The following is a 19,183-nucleotide window of genomic DNA, read 5'->3' on the forward strand; positions in this document are numbered from 1 at the left end:
TAGGCACTTGAATCAACTCATACAATGATTTAACTAAATTATATACCTTAAGCTCATCACCTAGTACTACTTGGTATTGTAGTTCCTCATAACTACTCAACTAGAGTCTTTAGAATTCTGGAAAAAAAAATTCTAGTTACATGAGCAAAGTTCCAAAATAGTAAAAAAAAAAAATTCCCTGAGTGAAACCCCTTGGCTATTATTATTAGCTTTGTATTTTGCAATACAACTATCACGTTTTAGTTTTTTCTTGAAGATCCAATTCAACCTATATATTCCCCCAATAGGTAGATTAACTATCTCCCCTTAATGATTTGTATAAATCAAAAGTCCAGTTTAGAGGAGTTGTATCCTTAAAAAAGGACACTTCTCATAGACAGACAATTTCCTTATAGGTTAATGAATCATCCTCAAGAAACATATAAACGTCATCACCGTGAATGGTGGATATACTCATTGATAGTCTTCTAAGTTTCTTGTTCAGAAATTATGGGATTCTCTTATGTAGTTCATTATGAACATTCAACCACTCTATGCCAATTTCTTAGAAAACACAACCTCAAATAAAATTAGCATATAAGACATTCAATAATAGTGTGGTATCTACAAGATTGTTATCACTCATAACAACTAAAAACAGACATCACTATTATGAGTTTCACCAATGAACATCTACTAGATAGTTCTAGGTCTAAAAAAAATACTTCTTTTAGATTCATTCCCAATAACCTTGACAAGACACCCCTCACATTATGAAGCATTTTTGGATATGCCCAAGACTTTTCCATACTTTGTAGGTCAGTCTTTCCAGTTATCTTGTGAGATAAACTATGGTAAAACCATGTCATACATGTGGGTCACAACCCCCCACAGTTCAATGGTTACTCAACCTAATCAAACTTACATACAAAACACATTATCCCACAAACACTAAAAGAACCTACAACAATAATGTGCACTTTTATGACAAGAATATACGTTACTCAAGTCTATGATTATGAATCATATTAAACATAGTTATATTATGATCATGCTATCTATATGAAAGGAAATCTACAAATGATTCTAATAAATTTTAAAGAATAGAAGAATTAGATGAAAAGGGTTTTACCCAAGATAATATCATTATCATTATTCTTTTCATTATTCAACATTCTAACTTACATAGTGAGACAATCCACGCGTTTGTACATCACCTTGGCTATTTATTCATAGTCATAGGAGGATAATGCCTAATAAGACAATCTACAAGTGTTACCTCTCATTGTCTAAAATAGTCACTGGAGGATATTGTCTAAGAAGACAATCCATAACCTTACATCTCCTTGACTAAATTAGGTTTAGGAGGATATTGATTGTTTCCCATATTGTTTCCTCTCATAGACAATGATGCTCATTACTTAATAATATATGACATGGTTAAGCTTCATGTCAATATTAAATAATGCATTCATGCCAAACATGGTTAATATTATATCATAGGTTTAGGAAAAATAATATCTAACTGTACCCCTCACAACAAAAGGTATACGATATTAAACAAATCTAGCCACTGAATATGCAAAACAACTGAGGACTCCACCTCCTCTTCTTACATGAGCTCAAGTAAGATAGAATACCCCATCAACAAGACCTCAAGTACTACCACAACATCTAATGGCTCAACCCATTATTGTCTTCAACTAGAAAAAATTTACCAAAAAACTATCATCAAGTTCAAAGTAAATCCATGATGATTAATATCCAAAATTAGAATGCTACAAAACCTTAACATATGCTATATTGGATATAAGCTATAAGTTACTTCATCTAACATGTATTTTCACAACATTACAATTATAACCATCGTCTAACAACACGTACACTCAATAGAGGTAAGCAATTATGCATTGAAAACATTATAATACTACCCAAGATTTAAGTGTGGTTGATATTAACTATCTTAATTAAGGTCTCTCTTAGACCATCTACATACATCTACATATATACAAAGAAAATTAATATCAAACTACTTCTAGTCAAACCAATTAATATCTTAGTGATAAACACATATAATTTGTTGACTAGGTTATTAAAGAAGTTTAAGCTTAGGGATTTCCCTCATAAGAATAAAAACTAGCATGCAACTCAAGGCAATAATGTCATCATATAATCAAACTAAAAGAATTGCAAAGAGTGAAAGAATACGATACCTAACCGATTGAAAAACCGAATTACCATATTTTCCTCCTTCCATAAAAACAGTTCAAAAGAACTATAACACTGAACTAGCTCAGAACGAATTGGGTATCAAGCCTTATACCATTGGAAAGCTCTTTGAATCAGTTATCCAACACAAAACGCGGATTGCAAAACCGAGCTTTGAGCTAAATGTTATAGCAGTTTCCGTAAAGAGTGATGCAGCTGTCAAAAAGATGAACTTTGACGTTTTTCCTGATAGAAATCTCAGATTTGACTCCCACAAACGTAGGTTAAAGATCTACAACCATATAGGGTTTGATAAACCACAAAAGATCAATTAAGATTCAATTTTTAATTGGTTTCCCTAACAAAAATGAAATTATTAGAAAATTTCTAAAGTCAAAACCTAATAACACAAACAATAACTCAAAGTAAAAGACTTATATTTTGATTGCTGTATTAAAGCACTCTCCTTTGTTCTATTACAAAAATCTTTCCTTAAGATTATTAGAATAGTTGTATGAAAATAGCAACTAGAGTAGAACAAAAGGAACAGTAGACGAACAATGAACAACCAAGGCGTCGATAAGACTGTCCTTAAGGAAAGATTTCACCCTTCCACTGGTGTAAAAAGGCTACAATGACATCTTCTCCTCACAGGATTCAATGGTTACAGAAGGCTAGTTTTGCACTAATTAGACTTCTCTCTAGAACGGCGATATAACTCTCTCTGGTGGCTAATAGTAAGAAGAGAAGGAGAAGCCACTACAAAACTAATGACTTTCGCCAATGGAATACAACAATCGGGAAAGAGAATACCCAACGACCTAAAGCAGTCAGAGAGTCGTTGGAAAATGGCCAGTCGGGTTAGCCTACTGACTATTTTTGACCGTCGGAATAGGCCGTTTACTAAAATATGCTACGCCGACAAATGTGTGACGCTATTAACTGTCGAAATGTACCCATTGTATAGGGTCGCCGGCAAAACTTCCACTGCTCTGAACCGATGGAAAGTTACCTATGCTGATGGTCTATGTTGGATGCCAAAGCTGTTTCTGGACCACATGGCAATTGGTCTGTAGTCGTCGGTAAAGAATGTTCCTGCGAACTTAATCCGTCGGAAAAGTTATTTTTTTTTAAAAAAATATTTATTTTTCCTCTGGTCACATCAAAATAAGAACCCTGTATAATATAACAAAAACTCTTTAACCCCCAAGATTGTATTGTGAGCACCTTGACTAGATAAACATGTAGAAATGAATCAAGAAGATAAGGCTTACAAATTCGTTTAGTACACCATTGAAACGGGTAAAAACGAGGAGCAAAATTGTTTTAAAGCTTTCAAATACTAACACCATATATTGTCTACTAAACCTTTCACTACACAAGCACAACCAGTCCCCAATATTGTTTTTACTCTTGTTGAAGCGTCGGGAGCAGCTTAAGATGAAGTTGCTAATTTCAGGTATGCATTGAGATCGGCACGTTCATGAGCCTTCTTAAGTCCATGAAAAACCATATTTGTTCTAGGAATGTACTACAAAGTAGAAGAGATATAAATCTTTGTTAAGAAGAGATATTTGTATGAGATCCAAACATCATATTATGTTCAAGCAAAGATAATTTAATATAACAAAGCTTTGAGTTTAATTGTTTATACAAATGGTAAAATGTATACAACTACTCACCTTCTTTGGGTTGAGCAGACATTCATGCAAGGTTGGGTCTCCCCATTTTACAGCCATGTTTTTGTTTGCAGCGGATAATATAGCTAGCCTTAGGAAATCAGACTAGTATATGTGTTAGCTCTTCCTACTATGCAAGGGTCATTTTCACCATAGGCAACAACATTACGCTGTAGTTGTGAAAAACGATTTATTGTAATGTTTTCAAGAAATTGATAGAAAATAGTAGTCATAACTTAAGATGTAATCTTTCCAAGACATTGATATCAAATAGCAGTAATACCTTAAACTCTTTAGGGACTTGACCATGAACATCCACCTCATGGGTTGGTAATGGGAAATGCGGAAGCTTCTGAAGAGGAAAACAATGGTCAATAAACGACCTTTACATGATAAACTGGTTTTATTTATTGATTTCTTGTGGATTTACCTCAGTAGAACAGCCCCCCCAAAAACAATGCACACATGCAAAACTATGGCAGCCCATAACATCCGACAATTAGTAGTCCCAGTCGCGCCTGATAATTCATGGCAACCAAACGGCCTAGCGCCAAGCGACCAAGGTAATCACCAGAAAACTTTACGATATCTATGACATTCTCCGTGAGCACATATTTTTGCTTCAAGTACTGGATGATGTCCATGAAAACAACAAGTTGGTTGTTCTTCAGATCCTCTAAAGGGTTATCCTTGTTGCGAAAACGGTTGAATCCACTAATACCTTGGCAGGGAGGGCCACCACATATGACATGAACTTTACCCTTTAAAAGATAAAATTTAAAAATAAATAAATAAACAGCTTACAAACTACAGCTTAAGAATAAATGTGTTACACCACCATTTAAGGAACAAAAATGATATAAACTATTCTCTTAAAAAAAGGAAAAGGAAAAGATAACCTACTGGTAAAGGCAAGATGCTTGAGTAGTTACAAACTCCCATAATTTTCCCTCATAGTTTCTAGAGCAAAAGTATGAACAGTTGTAAGTACATACACATGTATAAGAATTACAAAAAAAAAATAAGTTAAATATATAAGGTGTAGCAAACCCAAGGTTCTCTATCAGCTAGCGCTTCCACGAAACCTGAATTCAATTGTACAATAGTAACTTAAGTGAATATAAAACTTAGTGCCGTATCTAAAATTCCAAGGAAACTACTAACATACGGTATTTAGCCAAGTCAAAGCTTTTGTTGAATTAAAGATGCAGAAGAAACTAAAGAATGGGTAGGTTCAAAATCGTCTTTCGTAAATTCCACAATACTAAACCTTTCTAGTTATTTTAATCTATCTAAACTAACAAACACAATGGTGTTTCTGAATGCTAAGACTGCTGCCATTGAGGGTACTTCAAGTCAAATTCTGTCTCAGCTTTGAGCAAAGGCAATCTCCCCTAGTAACCTAAACATCCCATTTACTAAATGACACAAATCAATGCTTGAAATTGCCTGACAAGCATAGATACCCTGTTATTCCTTTTAGGCAAGACAACTCACATAGAAAAGTAGTACCTTGGAATCTATTGTGGTCTGTGATAAACTAAGATACAACTAAGAAAAGCAGTACCTTGTCAATGCAATGAGTGGGAAGAAACATAACATCACCTGGTTTATGATTGTTCTATGGCTCAGAAGTTCTAGGGCATTGCCACTGTGATTAGCATCATTCACACCATCTCCTACAACTTCTTCACTAGCTATTTCACTTTCGTGTTCTATAAAACCAGAAAACACAAGCAGAGTAAGCAAAAACCAAATAAATAATTAATAACTTAAAATCTCATGAACTAACAGAGAAAAGTACACTGCCCTTTTCCTTCCTCCTTTATCCGGGCTTGGGACCGGCAATGCAAACTTGACAATAGTTTGCACTGGCGGAGTTAAAAGGGGGTTGGGTTAGTAAAATATAGCTTATAACAAAATTATAATAATGCAACGTCCATTAAAAACATTACAACACATAAAACACCAAAAGTTCATGGTTTACATATTTTACTTACTACTTTGGACTACAAAATCCAACCAAAAACTTAAGTGCATAGACTTATGCAGTATGAACTTTAATGTGAACACGTTCTTACTTACACAAAATATCAAAAACCTATTTATTTGGATGGGAATCCAAATGTGTCAGAACTTTACCAATATATTAGAACATCAACAGTTCTTTGGGCCAAATAACACTTCCTTGAGCAATCTCGCCAAGCTTTGATTTCCACGCATCATGAGAAAGTGGAAGTGCAATCGTTTCGTCATAAATAACATTGACATAAACCTTAAAGTTCCCCTCCTCTAATCTCCTGTCACCAAACTCAATAGTAGGATCAACATCTTGCACAATACCCCTAGCCACAACTCGAAGTGGCCAACCACCACGCAAGTCACATTCTTTACCAATGAATTCATTCACAACCTGAAATTAAAAAAAGTTGTCAATCTTTGCAACATCAAAATGGTGATCATACCATTTATCATATAACTTATATTATTACCGGCGTAGAGGCGGTATAACATGCATGACTAGAACATGGTGATGAAACATCAGGCATAGAGGTTCGTTCTTGGCTCATAAAGGCTTTCAAAACAGCTGTGTTCTCTAGAATTGAAGCTTGAAGCACATCTACCTTTTTCTCAAGACTTGTATTTTTCTCCATCAAGGCAATATTTTGCTGCATCACAGGTTTCATCTTCTTTAGCGTTGTTTTGCACACCCCTCCCCCAGGCCTCAAAACGACCTCTACTATCTGGTCCAAGAACCTACAATAAATGGATAAAAGTCTTAGTAGCTGCAACATATATAAAAAACACCAATTAATTATTCAAGGATCAAAGCTTCAAACCTGTATGAGTGCATCATCCACTGATGTCTCTAGTGACTCCGGGTGTAAAGTAGTATAATTATCAAGTTTTCCTATTAATATGACATAGCCAAATATATAGGCCACGCTATATTTTTAAAAGTCCAACAAGAGTACATAAGATATGAGGAGAAATTTCCAGTATACTAACCACCAATTCTGGATCTTGTGGTTCCCTGCTCTTCCTTTTATGGATAAATTTGTATGACTCCACCCTTCCAATCAATGATTCAAGGACGCCTTTTGCCATAGCCATCTCCTCTCGAGCAACAGCTGCAGATTTCCTTCCTAGACATAAAGAATTTTTTTTATTCTTACAATTAGCTAAGTTCTTTAGACTAGAAGCATGCATGACTTAGAAAGTTAGTAGAGGTGAACTCTATATATCAAAATAAATAAATATACTTGCCATAAGTTAACAAAGAAAATAACTCAACCTTGAACTTTTCTAAATTGCAATTATCTACAAATCGTCGCCAATCTTGCAAAGGAATTCCATCTTGGGGATTTTCCTTCACGATGGAAGGAGGCTGATCTTTTACGTACTTGTTATACAATTCATGTTTGTACTCCTTCCACGCAAGCCTGAATTTGTTTCGTGTCCAGTCTATATCAATCGAACTCAAGTTTTCAAATGCAAACATTTTCCTTAACGCCTTAACAGCCTTGGCTACGATGCATTTGTCATTTTTGTCCAGATGAACTTCTTTCCAGTTCTCAAATCGAATTGGGATGTCACGACGAGCAATGTGACCCAATTTGGTTATGAAGAAATCAACATCTTTTTTAGGCTTACTTGGTTGACCCAAACTGTTAAACGTAAGAACTTTCTTTTGGTAATCATCGGGAATTTCCTCCGAGAAACCAATTGAAGGGCCTCTTGTCTATGTAGACCAAGTGGATGGACCAGAAACGTGTGTGTCATCTGCATATATACATTATCATAAGAACTACGATAAAAAAATAAAAAAAAAGGTTAAAGTAAAAGTTGTGCTCTTACCCATGTCCTCATCAAGGTCATTGCTTAGTGAATGTGAGTGGCTATGTGTTAGATGATCCTCCATGGTTCAAAGAGCTTTACAAACCAACAAAATCAGGCAGTACTCATTTTAAGCATAACACACACAAAATACCATGTACCATACATATACACTTATGCACAAAATGCAACAACACCCACCCACTCACCATCACACAAACGTACATGTTGAAAGAAAAAGACTAGCGCTAGCACAAAGACATGTGTTTGAGAAAGAAAAATAAACATGCAAACAATAAACATTGCCTTCTTGTTCATCACCTTCACCATCTTTCCTTTTCTTGTCTTTTCCAAATTTGATTTTCAAATTATTGGTCATTCTCTTAACTTCAACACCAGTCAACCTAATTGGTTTCTCGTCTAGTTCCTTTTTCTTATCATACATGCTCTCCCTTGTATCATGTCTAGCCTTCGATATCAATGGAAGCCATCGTCTAGTTCTCATATACACATGCTTCTTTCCATGCTTAAGCCACAAAGAAGCAGTTTTTGAACCACAAGCAGGGCAAACAAATTAAATCTACCTTTAGTTTTACAACCGGATACATTTTGAACACTTCACCTTTGAATGCATCTTTAACCATCGCCCCATCACGCCACAAGTCTTGCAGCTCTTTAAGTAAGGGTTGCAAATATACATCAATATCATTACCTGGTTGTTTTGGACCCTCAATGAGTGTTGTAAGCATGGTGAATTGCGATTTCATACATAACCAAAGGGGAAGGTTATATGTCACACACATTACAGGCCATGAACTGTATTGTGTTCCTAAAGTACCAAAAGGATTAAAACCATCAATGCCTAGTCCTAGACGAACATTGCGTGGCTCAGCAGAGAAATCTGGATACTTTGAATCCACTTGCTTCCACACTGCCGAGTCAACGGGATGCTTCATTGAACTAGGCTTTGATGCCCCAGTAGAATTCCACTGCATCTCCTTCGCCACCCAACCCACACTATACAATCTCTTCAACCTATCAGTAAGAGGAAAGTATCGCAAAACCTTTGCAGGCACCCTACTGGTCTGTGTCCTCAATTGATCAATGGTTGCAGTTTTGTATCTAGAAAATCCACATGTAGGACAAGAAACCTCAAATTCATTATCTCCCCAATACAAGATGCAATCATTTCTACATGCGTCAATCTTCTGGCATTTCAACTTCAAGTCTTTAATCATCTTATCTACTTTTTAGGCATTCTCGGGTATCTTATTACCACTAGGCATCGCCATCCGGAGTAGTTGAAGCAAATCAGTAAAAGCCTTATCGTTCAACCCATTTGTGATCTTCAAATTAAGAAATTTCACGACAAATCTAAGAACAGAGAAGTCAGTACATCTAGGATACAATTCATTTATGGCTTCACACAAATTATCATTAAACTCAACACCTTCAACGAGTTCTTCTCCCTCGGTACGACCTCCTGGATCCTCACCCAAAACAGCGTCCAAGTTATCAAGACTAAGTTCTTCTGCAGGAATGGTGAATGATGCATTCATGTCCACCACAGGCACGTCTACTTGGAAACCTGATCCACTTTCATTGAGTTGTTCTGGCCTTTCTTTCTCACCGTGCAAAAACCAGAATTTATACATCTTGTCAAATCCATGGCTAAAACAATGTATCACAACATCATCGTGACTCATTGCCGGGCCTTGGTTTCGACACTTTCTACAAGGGCATGGTATAACATTCTTGTTGTGATGGTGTTCCACGGCAAAGGAACTAAAATCCTCAACACCTTTTATAAAACATGGATCTCAAAAATTGTCCAAGTTAATCCAACTCTTGCCTATCAAACCTATTGACTCCATAACTTAATAAACTTCTAAAAGAAATAGAAAAGAGAGCAATTCAGAACAAAGAAAATAAAATAAGAACATATATATAACTCAAGATTTCATTTTTTTTTTTTTTTGCCTAATTTCATTAATAGTTCAGGTTAGTGAGTTAAACTCATTAGATTAGAAACAAGGAATCAATACTAAAATTCACCATTCACATACACTATTAGATAAGAGATGTATCAGTATCCTCCAACCAAATACCAACCTCAATACACCCCAAAACCCAAATTTTAATCAGCACCCAACTTGCAAAAATTTATCTTTAAGACAATTCATCAAATATCATGCAAATAGTTGGCATAAATCAACAAGCCCACACTTCAAAACAGACTCATAGTCTACACATAAAAAAAATCAACTTAATTTATATATAACCTGATGCTTAGAATGAGAAACCCAAACAAATCCAAAGAAGGAAGGAAAAAATAAACACGCACCTTGATGTGAGAACGCAGATCAAACCTGTTCACATCACTATCAAAAAATGAATAAAGTTACTTCATTTGATCTCAATAGAAAATGAGTTAGAGGGAAAAAAAAATACTACCTTTAAAACTAAAATAGAAAACGAGTTAGAGGAAGAAAAATTACCTTTGATTGAAGGCGTTGAAAAGATAGAGAAGGCGTTGGATTTACTGAAAAAGAGCAAAAAATTGGGGGTGAGAGATTTTTAAGACAAAAGTGTGCAAGAGAAAGAGAGAATACCTTGGCCTCCCTTTTGTTGTCGGTTGTTGTTTGCTTAGTTGTGTAAGACTATTTCAGACTATGTTTCCTTCTATTATTTTGGATGGGAACTGAAACTTATTTCGCGCTCTGTTAAATCCTTGAATGTTTTCAGCAGTATTTCATTCCAACCGGTTGGCCAACTCTAAAAACAGTTGGTACGCATAAAATATCTGTCGAAAATATCCAAATGTTATTAACCGTCGGTTATATCGACGGCTTAAAACAGTGGGATATCCGTCGGGTAAGAAAAAAAAAATCTAATAATATGTTAAATAACTAATCCGACGGTGATATTTTGGAGGCCAATGAGCTAAAACCGTCGGCAACTACCAACATATTATAGCTATCGGTGTACCTCTACTGGGTCTGTCGGCTAAACTCAATTTTTTTGTGGTGAGCTAGGGTTTGGTTTTTACGAGATCTATTTCTATAAGTATATTTGATCTGGACGCACAGTCCTGGTTATATAGAGAGTCACAGTCGATTTCCAGAAATAGAATAGGAAACCTATTGGAAACAAAAATCCGAAACTTGTTCCAAAAGCAAAACAAGTTTAGGCAATATGGGACTATCTTCCAAGCATAAAAGTGGAGAGAACACTCAATGTTCTCCACCTCCACTTTGCTCACTCTTAAGTAGATTCAAATACAACAAAGAGATTCCAACATATGGTACAATCTCAAAACCTAAATCTCAAACTGATCTGTATAAGTGGGAGCGTTGTAATGATTTGGTTAGTTCTTGGATCTTAAACTCGGTATCTAGTGACATTCGCAGTAGTATCTTGTATGCTAACACGGCTGCTGAAGTTTGGGCTGATTTGAAGGAGTGGTTCTCACAATCTAATGCTCCGAAGATCTATCAATTGAAGTAGTCTATTGCATCACTAAAACAAGATGAGTCGTCTGTGTCTGCTTATTTTACAAAACTCAAATCTCTTTGGAACAAACTCAATTCATTATGTGCTATTCATCCGTGTTCTTGTGGTAATGGAAAAGCTAACATGGAACGAATTCAACAAGATCAAGCAATGGAATTTCTCCAAGGTTTCCACGATTGTTTTTCGGCTATTCGAAGTCAGATTTTGTTAATGGAACCTTTTCCCAATGCCACAAAAATATATTCTTTGGTACATCAAGAGGAGAAATAACAAGAGATTCACTCTATGTTGTCTCCTACACCTGAAGTTGCAGCACTCAACACCACAAAATCCGGATTTCGTATGAACAGTCCTCTGCCCCGGCCTAATGTTTCTGTCAACAACCAAAGTGGAGGATATAAAAAACCGCGACAATGCCCACACTGTGAATTTTGTGGTAAGGATGGGCACTGGAAATCTACTTGTTACAAGTTACATGGGTTTCCTCCAAAGTTAGAGGACTCTGTTGGATCCGCTTCAACATCAAAACTTGAAGATAAGCCTATTGTGAATCCTCCAGTTATCACTCAAGAACAATACAATAAGTTACTTGCAATGCTTTCGTCAGGTAGCAATAATTCTAATTCTCACCTAGCAGGTATAGCTCTTACTGTTCCTCCTAGTTCTATTTGGATTATCGATACTGGTGTAACAAACCATATGTGTCATTCTTTGTCTCTATTTTCTTCATATAAATCTTGTTCCATGCCCTCTTTTGTCCAATTACCAGATGTAACTAATTCTTTAGTTACACTTATTGGTACTGTTATTCTCGCACCTAATATTAAGCTCGAAAATGTTTTCTACATTCCATCTTTCAAGTTCAACCTCATGTCAGTTAGTCAAATTTTGAAATCTCTTAATTGTCAACTGATTTTTTTACATGATCATTGTGTTTTCCATGACCTGTCAATGAAGAAGAGGATTGGACAAGGTAGCTATCATGAAGGGTTATATTATTTTCAGTCTTCGTCGGCTTTAGCAGTTATCAAGCCACCTAGTATCGATCTTTGGCATTGGCGTTTAGGGCATTTGTCTTATCGTTCTTTAGAAAGTTTAAGTCAAGATGTTCCATTTCTTTTGTGTTCAAATAAAAGTGTTTGTCAAGTTTGTCCGCAAGCTAAGCAACATCGTTTACCTTTTCCTTCTAGTAATATCACTACTAGTGAACCTTTTCAATTAATACATTGTGATATTTGGGGTCCTTTTTCTTATCCTTCTTTAAATGGGTCTCGTTATTTCCTGACTATCGTAGATGATTATAGTCAATGTACCTGGATCTACCTGATGCATGTTAAATCTGAAACAAAAAGATTATTACAGTCTTTCTTTGCCATGGTTAGAACACAATATAAAACTCACATTCATACACTGTATTCAGGGAATGGTCCTCAACTATTCTCACAAATCCAAAAGATACGTTCTGATAATGGTACAGAGTTTCTTTCTAATGTCATGCAGTCTTTCTTCTCAGATCATGGTGTTATCCACCAAAGAAGTTATGTGACAACAAAATGGTGTAGTAGAGCGCACGCATCGTCACCTCCTTGAGGTTGCTCGTGCTTTATGTTTTCAGGCTCATTTGCCTTTAAAATTTTGGGGTGAATGTGTGCTCACCGCAGTGTACCTCATAAATAAAATGCCCTCACCTCTTTTGTCTGGTAAAAGTCCACATGAGGTCTTGTTTAATACTAAGCCGTGTTACTCACATTTACGAGTGTTTGGTACTCTTTGTTACACTCACAATAATAACATCAAACACAAATTTGATCAAAGAGCTCAACCTGGAATTTTTGTTGGTTATCCCCATGGTCAAAAGGGATATCGTATTTTTGATATTACTAGTAGCTTTATTTATGTCTCACGAGATGTTATTTAATATGAAGGAATTTTTCCTTTTCGTGATCTAAATAAATCCGATTCTTCACCACCTTGTGTTATTCCTCTTCCCTTGAATGATAATGATGTTTTTGACATTTCAAATCACTCTCATAATCCGGTTGAAGTTGAGATCGATACTAGCAGGGAAGAACTGTTGACAACACTGTTGTTAATGTCGACAACTTGGAACTCCCTGATATGGCACCTGTTATTGTTCCTGCTAATCAAGGAATGCTTATGCCACCACGTGATCGTCATCCTCCTGTAACACTTGCTGATTATGTATGTAACAATGCCACTCATGATAGCTCATCCACTCCTTCCAATTCTAAGTCGACAGGTACTCCCTATCCTATGAATCATTTTCTTTCCAATTCTAACTTTTCAATTGCACATAGATAATTTCTTTCCAATGTTTGTTCTAGAGAAGAACCTAAGTCTTTCAATCAAGCCGTTAAGTGTCCACAATGTCGAGCAGCAATGCAAAAAGAAATAGAGGCCCTTGAACAAAACAATACTTGGAGTATCACATTTCTTCCTTCCAACAAGAAGCTTATCGGATGTAAATGGGTATTCAAAATCAAGTATCATTCTAATGGGACAGTGGAGCGATATAAGGCCAGGTTAGTGGCCAAAGGTTATAATCAAGTGGAAGGGTTGGACTATCATGACACATTTGCACCTGTTGCAAAACTTGTTACATTTTGTACTTTGTTGTCTGTTGCTGTGGTTAAGAATTGATTACATCAATTGGATGTCAATAGCGCCTTTATACAGGGTGATCTTGATGAAGAGGTTTACATGACTTTGCCACCGGGTTTTGCACGACAAGGGGAAAATAAAGTTTGTCGGCTAAATAAGTCTTTATATGGCCTAAAGCAAGCTTCACGTCAATGGTTTGCAAAGTTCTCTTCAACACTTATTCAGGCTGGATTCATTCAATCAAGGTCAGACTACTTCTTATTCACTAACATCAAAGGTACCTCCTTAACCTTTGTGTTAGTTTATGTTGATGATATTGTTATAACTGGGAATGATGATCTAGTAATCACGCGCCTTAAGAAATTTCTTGAAGCCAAATTCTTCATTAAAGATCTTGGATGTCTTAAGTACTTTCTTGGTATCAAAATCGCACGCTCTCATAAAGGATTACTTTTATCTCAAAGAACATATCTTTTGGATATTCTCAAAGATGCTGGTTTGAGTGGTGGTCGTATTTCAGTTTTTCCTATGGAACAAAATATACGGTTATCTCCTGATGATGGCACCTTGCTTCTTGATCCAACTTCTTATCATCGACTTATTAGGCGACTTATCTATTTGACTGTCACTAGGCCAGATATCACTTATTCTGTTAGCATTCTTTGTCAATTCATGACATATCCAAGAAGTAGTCACATGGAGGCAGCACTTCGAGTTCTTCGCTATCTTAAAGGTTCAATCAATAAAGGAATTTTTTTGTCATCAACAAACTCTCTTCAATTTCATGTTTTTTGTGATTGAGATTGGGCAGGATGCCCAATTACTCGGCGGTCTACCTTAGGATATTGTGTTTTTCTTGGCTCTAGTCCTATCTCTTGGAAGACAAAGAAGCAAAGTATAATATCTCATTCTTCAGCTGAAGCTGAATATCGTGCTATGGCAACTTTAACTTGTGAGCTTCAATGGTTGCATTATCTTCTTTTAGATTTTGGAATTCATCATTCATCACCGATCAGTATGTACTGCGATAATCAAGCAGCTATACATATAGCTAAAAATCCAGTCTTCCATGAGCACACAAAGCACATTGAAATTGACTGCCACTTTGTTCATGAAAAGATTCAAAAAGAACTTGTCGCACCTCATTATCTGCCTTCTTCAAATCAAATTGCAGATTGTTTCACCAAACCATTAGGAGTACATTCATTTCATCATTTGATCGGAAGCTGGGTGTTATTGACATACACACTCAGCTTGAGGGGGAGTGTTGAAGTATTCACACACGGCTATGTGTAACTTGAGTCACAAGTGTTTCCTTCCTTGTGATGCAAGTATTTCTTTTCTCAGATTTGGTTGTTCCTTTTATTGTATCCATTGGGTAGCAAGTACTTTCCCTTATTGTAATCCTTGGTGAATAAGTCACTTGCAGAAGGAGAAAGTTTCTATTTTGTACATTGTAAAGTTCATTATAGGTACAGAGAAATTTAGTCTTCCAGTATTATGGAGAGACACCAAAACTTCTTATTTTATCATACATTAAGCTCTTTTCAGCCGGAATCAATATATCTTGAATTGTACAATACGTGTTTTAGAACGAAAATCCTTCCTAACAAATTTCTTGTGAAGCTTCCCTCAGCTCACATGTTATACCCTAGATCTTGGGATCTACCAACTAGGTTGAGTTAGGTTACCATTGAGTGGATTCTAAGATGGATGCTCTATTGGTTTCATTGTGATTTGATTTTAGTCCACGAATGCATTCTATGATTTCTATCAGGGCGGGGCGGATCCAAGGGGGCGGGGGTGGGCTGCAACACACCCAAGATTTGGTAAAAAAAAAAACTAGTAGTGTTCAAATTTCAAAATAGAAACTTAAGACCAACAAATTTAGCCCAACCCATTGACTCATTGAGCCCAGTCACTTAGAAACTAAGAAATTAGAAATACCAACGAACAGGAACAGAGAGAAACGTCCTCTCTCGGGTAACTCTCGGGTGATGGGTAGTATCTCACACAATCACACTCTCGGTTCTTCTTCCTCGCTATTGGTCTCTTGGGAGTATTTTCTTATTCTTTTATTTGGTTCTTCACTTCTTCGACTCGTGCAAACTCGTATTATTCTCATAAGGTAAAAAATTTAGTTCAATTATTCTCAATTTATTAACTTATTATGATACTCGTTTAGTTGTTTAAATGTTTGTGCATTAGACATTAGTTTAGTTAAGACACCAATTTATTTAAATTATTTATATGAATTCATTTATTTGTCTAGGGTTTAGTGACACCAATAGAACTATTTTGTTTTATGAATTAGAAATTTTGGATTGTGTGGATGATGTGATAACGCCCAATAATAATTATTTTCTCTATGTATTCTATATTGATAATTATTTAATATCTTAGGTTACAATGTAGCATCATCAAGCGCCCAAAAAACCATTAACTCTTCTATCGTTCTATAAGCAAAAAGATGATAAACCGGAAAGTGGTGAAACTTTAACATCTATTCTTGATACTTCAAAACTTGATGGGGATGAGCAACGTCCTACCAAAGTTCAAGTTGTCGAAATTGAAAGAGTTGAACATTCTTCTCGAGTCCAAAGAGTCGGAGTTGAACATTCTTCCAAAATTCAAGAAGTCCGGGTAGCTTATCTTAGAATGGGACCTTGTCGACTGGCTCGTGAGAATGAAAAAGATTATCCATTGACTATGTTTGGAAAGCAAGGATGTCGGTTCAACGCTAATTGGTACAAACTATTTCCTTGGCTAGAGTACTCACTCCACAAGGATAGAACATATTGTTTATATTGTTTTCTCTTTGAAACCAATCCTCCAAAGCATCCGGTGTTTACCATTGATGGGTTTCAAAATTGGAGGAAAGTTAACAGTGGGAAGCAATGTCCTTTTTTGAAACATGAAGGTGGTCTTTGTTCTCCACATAGGTCGGCAACATTGTATTATGAGAATCTAATGAATCCTTCTCGACATATAGATAGTGTTATCAGTGGACTTTCTAATGAAGCGATTGCAAATAATTGGATCCAACTCCGAAATATTGTTCAATGTATTCGGATGCTTGCACTACAAGGGTTTCCTTTTAGAGGCCATGATGAGTCAAAAAAATCAAAGAATTGTGGAAGCTTCCTTGCAATGTTCGAGTTTTCAAAATTGTTGAACAAGAAAGTTACTGAAATAGTAGGTAATTGTTCGGGAAATGCCATGTATACTTCACATGGTATTCAAAAGGCACTTTTGCATATATTTGCCAAAAATGTGAGAAAGAAAATACATGAGGATGTTGATGATGCAAAGTTTTGTATCCTTGTGGGTGAAGCACAAGATAATTCACGGAGAGAGCAAATGGCAATTATTATAAGATTTGTTAATCGTGATGGTTTTGTTAGAGAGAGGTTTTTTGTTATTGTTGGTGTTGAAGACACTTGTGCATTAACTTTGAAAAAAGAGATTTCCAAAGTTCTTGCTAGTAAGAATTTACTTATTGAAAATATGAGAGGGCAAGGTTATGATGGTGCTAGTAATATGTGTGGTCAATGGAATGGATTATAAGCACTATTTCTTAAAGAGTGTCCTTATGTATATTATTTTCATTGTTTTGTGCATCGACTACAACTTGCATTAGTTGTGGGTTCTAAAGATGTTTCTGATGTTTGGTTATTATTTTAAAAGTTGGCATCCATTCTTTAATCTCCATGTTCCGCCTAAGAGGAAGAAAGAGTTAGAGAAAGCTCGAAAAGTGGAAATGGAAAACTTGTTAGCAATTGGTGAGTTTAATAGTGGACGAGGTGCTAATCAAGTTTGTACATTGCAATGAGCTGGAGAAATTCGATGGAGTTCTTACTATGAATCCATTTGTAGCTTGATGAAGATGTATGATGCAATTTGTACTGTTCTTGAACTTATCATGAAGAATGGGTCTAGTAACACCATGCGTGGGGAAGTTAAGGGTTCATATGTTTCTATAAGAGACTTTGAATTTGTCTTTATGTTTCATTTATTGCATAAGACTATAGGAATCACAAATGTACTATGCAAAGCCTTGCAAGTGAAGTCTCAAGACATTATAAATGCCATGGGTTTAGTCTCAAGTATGAAGGAGCTTCTTCAAGAGTTTAGAGAAACAAGTTGGGATAGTTTCCTTGGGGATGTGATTTCTTTTTGCAAGAAGCATGACATTGATATTCCTAATATGAGCTCTCGTCATATGAAGGGTACACGTCGTTCTTGCCAGCATAATGATTGTATTACAGTTGAGCACCACTACCACATTGATATATTCAATGCTGTAATAGATTACCAGTTGGTGGAGTTGAAGAGTAGATTCTCTGAGGAGATAATGAAGCTTCTTTCTCTTAGTTCGGCTTTGGACCCGAATGATGCTTTTAAGCACTTTCATATTGATGATATTTGCAAGCTCGCCGAAAAATATTATTGTGAAGACTTCACGAAACATGAGATACTTATTTTCAGAAGTCAACTACAACATTATAAGCTTGATGTGACTTGTCATCCTTGTTTTCAGAAATTGTCTACCATTTCTGAGTTATGTCGAGCTTTAGTTGAAACAAGAAAGTCAACTATTTATCATTTGATTGATAGATTGATTCATCTTGTCTTGACTCTTCCTATCTCCACAATGACTGATGAACGAGCCTTTTCAGCTATGAAACTTGTCAAAACACGACTCTGTAACAAGATGGATGAAGAGTTTCTTGCGGATTGCATGGTTATATACATTGAAAGGGAGTTTGCTAACAAAGTTGATATAGAGTTAGTAATAGATGAATTTGATAAGAAACCTCACAAGTCACGATTTCATTAGTGTCATGTTTTAACTTTTGGATGTCTTATGTTATACTTGTTAAGATATATTGTGAGTATGTGTCTATGTGAAGACATTTTTTTTTGTTCATTTTGAATAGTATAATGAAGATGATTACTTTTTGGTATGATGTTTGTCGGAAATATGAAAGCGAAGATGATGGCTATATAGTTTTTGGTGGGACATTGTTATAATTTTTTTTTTAAAGTTTAACCCCTCCCCCCAGCTTAACATTCCTGGATCTGCCACTGTATCAGGGTATAAGTTAGTTGTTCAGACATATATATTTTTGGTGGTAGTTGTCTTTTTATTCTATTTCTGTAAGAGCAATTCACGTGACATGACAATTAATCTAATAATCACCTGCGGGAAGATGAGAACAATGTATTCCCCAGTTGGTGGATCCAGGATTTTGAATCAAGGGGAGCTGCTATAATTTTTTTTTTTAGGTGAAATAATTTATTATATAACTAGTATTTTTTTTAACAGAAAAGTTGCCCCCCTC

At 35.8% G+C, this 19,183-nt stretch overlaps 1 protein-coding gene and 2 long non-coding RNA genes across 3 annotated transcripts; 1 reads left to right on the forward strand and 2 right to left on the reverse strand.

Moving 5' to 3' along the window:
• Positions 1 to 3,461: 3,461 nt before the first annotated feature.
• On the reverse strand, positions 3,462 to 4,212 carry LOC147504125 (uncharacterized). The gene is made up of 3 exons (XR_015220343.1): positions 4,150 to 4,212; positions 3,870 to 4,036; positions 3,462 to 3,718 (listed from the first exon to the last, which is right to left on the reverse strand). It is a non-coding gene; the product is annotated as an uncharacterized LOC147504125 (long non-coding RNA).
• Positions 4,213 to 7,551: 3,339 nt separating this feature from the next.
• LOC147504126 (uncharacterized) lies at positions 7,552 to 10,333 on the reverse strand. Its single transcript, XR_015220344.1, has 4 exons — positions 10,202 to 10,333; positions 10,048 to 10,084; positions 7,725 to 7,799; positions 7,552 to 7,649 (listed from the first exon to the last, which is right to left on the reverse strand). It is a non-coding gene; the product is annotated as an uncharacterized LOC147504126 (long non-coding RNA).
• Positions 10,334 to 17,724: 7,391 nt separating this feature from the next.
• Positions 17,725 to 18,678, forward strand: LOC147504127 (uncharacterized). The gene has a single exon (XM_086605065.1). The coding sequence runs from the start codon at positions 17,725 to 17,727 to the stop codon at positions 18,676 to 18,678; it is 954 nt and encodes a 317-aa protein (XP_086461191.1).
• Positions 18,679 to 19,183: the final 505 nt, after the last annotated feature.

Source organism: Coptis chinensis, chromosome 4, assembly GCF_015680905.1.
Source record: "Coptis chinensis isolate HL-2020 chromosome 4, ASM1568090v1, whole genome shotgun sequence".
NCBI lineage: Eukaryota > Viridiplantae > Streptophyta > Magnoliopsida > Ranunculales > Ranunculaceae > Coptis > Coptis chinensis.

Bases quoted from the DNA above. Each gene is read 5' to 3' on its own strand.
- LOC147504127 (XM_086605065.1), top strand. From the start codon at position 17,725: ATGTATGATGCAATTTGTACTGTTCTTGAACTTATCATGAAGAATGGG.